At 43.6% G+C, this 2500-nt stretch overlaps 1 protein-coding gene across 1 annotated transcript in view; it reads left to right on the forward strand.

Moving 5' to 3' along the window:
* Window positions 1-754, forward strand: part of LOC113811535 (zinc transporter ZIP1) — a 1439-nt gene extending 685 nt beyond the window's left edge. The window contains exon 2 of the mRNA XM_027363303.2: window positions 1-754. This exon is cut by the window's left edge and continues 250 nt beyond it. Within this exon, the coding sequence (XP_027219104.2) occupies window positions 1-671 (671 nt within the window). The 3' untranslated portion in view covers window positions 672-754.
* The last annotated feature ends 1746 nt before the right edge of the window (window positions 755-2500 follow it).

A 2500-nucleotide genomic window follows, 5' to 3' on the forward strand; every position in this document is an offset into this window, starting at 1 on the left:
AAAAGGCACAAGACAAGGACGCCAGGCATGACAACGCAGAGGAAGGGAGTAAATCAAGAAAACAAGATGAAGTGGACGAGAGCTTCCAGCACCTCATGGAGGGCCATGCGGAGCACAGATCGGAGCCCGGGGGCCATTCCCACGAGCACGGCCTCACCCAGGGGATCTCCCTCCTGCGCGCTGTCATCGTGGTGGTGGCGTTCTCCTTCCACAGCGTGATGGAGGGCCTAGCCCTCGGCCTGCAGGAGACGTCGGCGGGCGTGTGGTTCCTCTTCGCCGCCCTCATGGCTCACAAGGTCTTCATCGCCTTCTGCTTGGGCATGGAGCTCCTCGAGGTCGGGGTATCCCTGGTTTCGTTCGTGGTGTCCATGACCATCTTTTCGCTCTCATCGCCCTTCGGAGGGGCGATGGGCGCGCTGGTGTGGTCATTGTCCACTAGAGACACTACGGTAGGCGTTCTGGTGCCCACCATCCTACAGGGGATCTCTGCTGGCACCATTCTGTACGTGACCTTCTGTGAGGTTTTAGAGAGAGAGAGAGCCAAGCCCGAAGGCGGTCCCGTGCGCCTGGTGTGTTTCATTATTGGTTTTGGGTTCATATCCAGCTTACGGGTTCTGGATGAAGGGTGCAATAAGCTTACTGCCCCTGTGGCCAACAGCTCGCTCGCTTAGGCTCTGTTCTTTTAGATAATGATGATATGTGTACTTAATAGGTTGTGCCTACTGTTTCCATATTGTTCTAAATCCAATTTTGACACTAATCAACAGTGAACATTTTGTACAATATATTTTGGCCGTTGCTAATACCACTGCCATCACTATCTTGCATAGCATGTCCAAAATGTTCCAGAGGCGGCAGGATTGTGTAACTGGCTCTGCCACTAATTATATACATCATTAAGGGCGACATTGTTATTTTAGCACTAGTATTGCCACTACCCTTTTGGCGCCATCATTGCTTTTCCGCAGCTTTGTAGCCTTCAGTAGTTCAACATCATCAGCTCTAAACTTCACTAAGGAGATGAAACTGAAGCGGTTCAGTGATATATTGTGATATAAAGTAACAGTATCTCCCTTGCTTTTGTGAAGTTCTACATTCTCATTCATACTACTCCTGTAGATGTCACAATGAACTCCCCTGATAATGCTGCAAGTCTAGAAACACTTATGCTGCGGGTTCGGTGTTTGTTAATGAGTCTTTGTACATTTGCCAGTTACTTTAGACTTATTGTAATAAACACCCCATTCCTTTTTCCTAAGAATGAGAAGTCTCCAAAGTCTGGTGCCATGAAGGAGCTTGGTGTGTAACCTATGCCATCTTTTCCGGTGGAAATTGGTATGTAGTGCGACGTGCCGCTTTTCCAAAAGCTGTCCTGTGATCAGAGGCGAGACAGGCTGCTAAGTTCCGCCCACTTCTCTGTCGTAATGGGAATGGCCTCGATTGATGGCTAGCTCTTCTACTGTACTGGTTAATTTTTCGATTGGTACATAGCATTTTGCAATATAATATCCTGATAGCTTTTGATGTCTTATATCGGGCTGTGCTGTATGATAGATATATAGTAAAAGTACTAATATGCATAGAAATAACCGAGGTAGAAGGAATGCATCTGGCAGCTCAAAGAGGCTTATCACCTGCCCGATTCTTGTCGTAACCACTGGAAAAGACGGCTATAGTTATCGTTACCCGCAAAATCTTTAAACATTTCAACTTTGTATTTTCAAGTATGTACTCATTCTTCTTTTTTTTACTGATAAGATCCGTTGTACATATTGTTATGGTTGTCTGACACCTTGGGAACTGTAAGTGAACAGATGTTTTGCGTGCACGTGCGTGTGTGCGTCTATATCTGTGATGTCTATGCGTGTATATAAATAACTCTTTGGCAATATGTAAGATAAAGTACTTGATAGATAAAGCTAAAACTGGGATTTCATTTACATACCTATGCCAACTTTTAAGACATCACTTCAGTCTAAAACAAAATATCCAAACAAAAGAAAATATAATGACATATATATATATATATATATATATATATATATATATATATATATATATATATATATATAAAACATTGTCTGGTACATCCGTGAGATACAAGGGTGTGGTACCACTTGTGTGACTACCTTGTGTGAGCCTGTTATGAGATAACCTACTTTTCTAGACACATAAGTAAATAGAAACTGTGTAAAAGTTGACATATAGTCACCTGCGTGGATGTTACCTTAAGTGGAATTGATTCAAGTTATATCTGGCACATATATCATTTACTGTTACTTACTACATTATATATGTGTGTGTGTGTGTGTGTGTGTGTGTGTGTGTGTGTGTGTGTGTGTGTGTGTGTGTGTGTGGTTGTGTTTGTGTGTGTGTTTGTGAGAGTGTTTGTGAGAGTGTGTGTGTGTGTGTGTGTGTGTGTGTGTGTGTGTGTGTGTGTGTGTGTGTGTGTGTGTGTGTGTATGTGTGTGTGTGTGTGTGTGTGTGTACATGCTGATCA

This window comes from Penaeus vannamei, chromosome 28 (genome assembly GCF_042767895.1).
Source record: "Penaeus vannamei isolate JL-2024 chromosome 28, ASM4276789v1, whole genome shotgun sequence".
Classification (NCBI taxonomy): domain Eukaryota; kingdom Metazoa; phylum Arthropoda; class Malacostraca; order Decapoda; family Penaeidae; genus Penaeus; species Penaeus vannamei.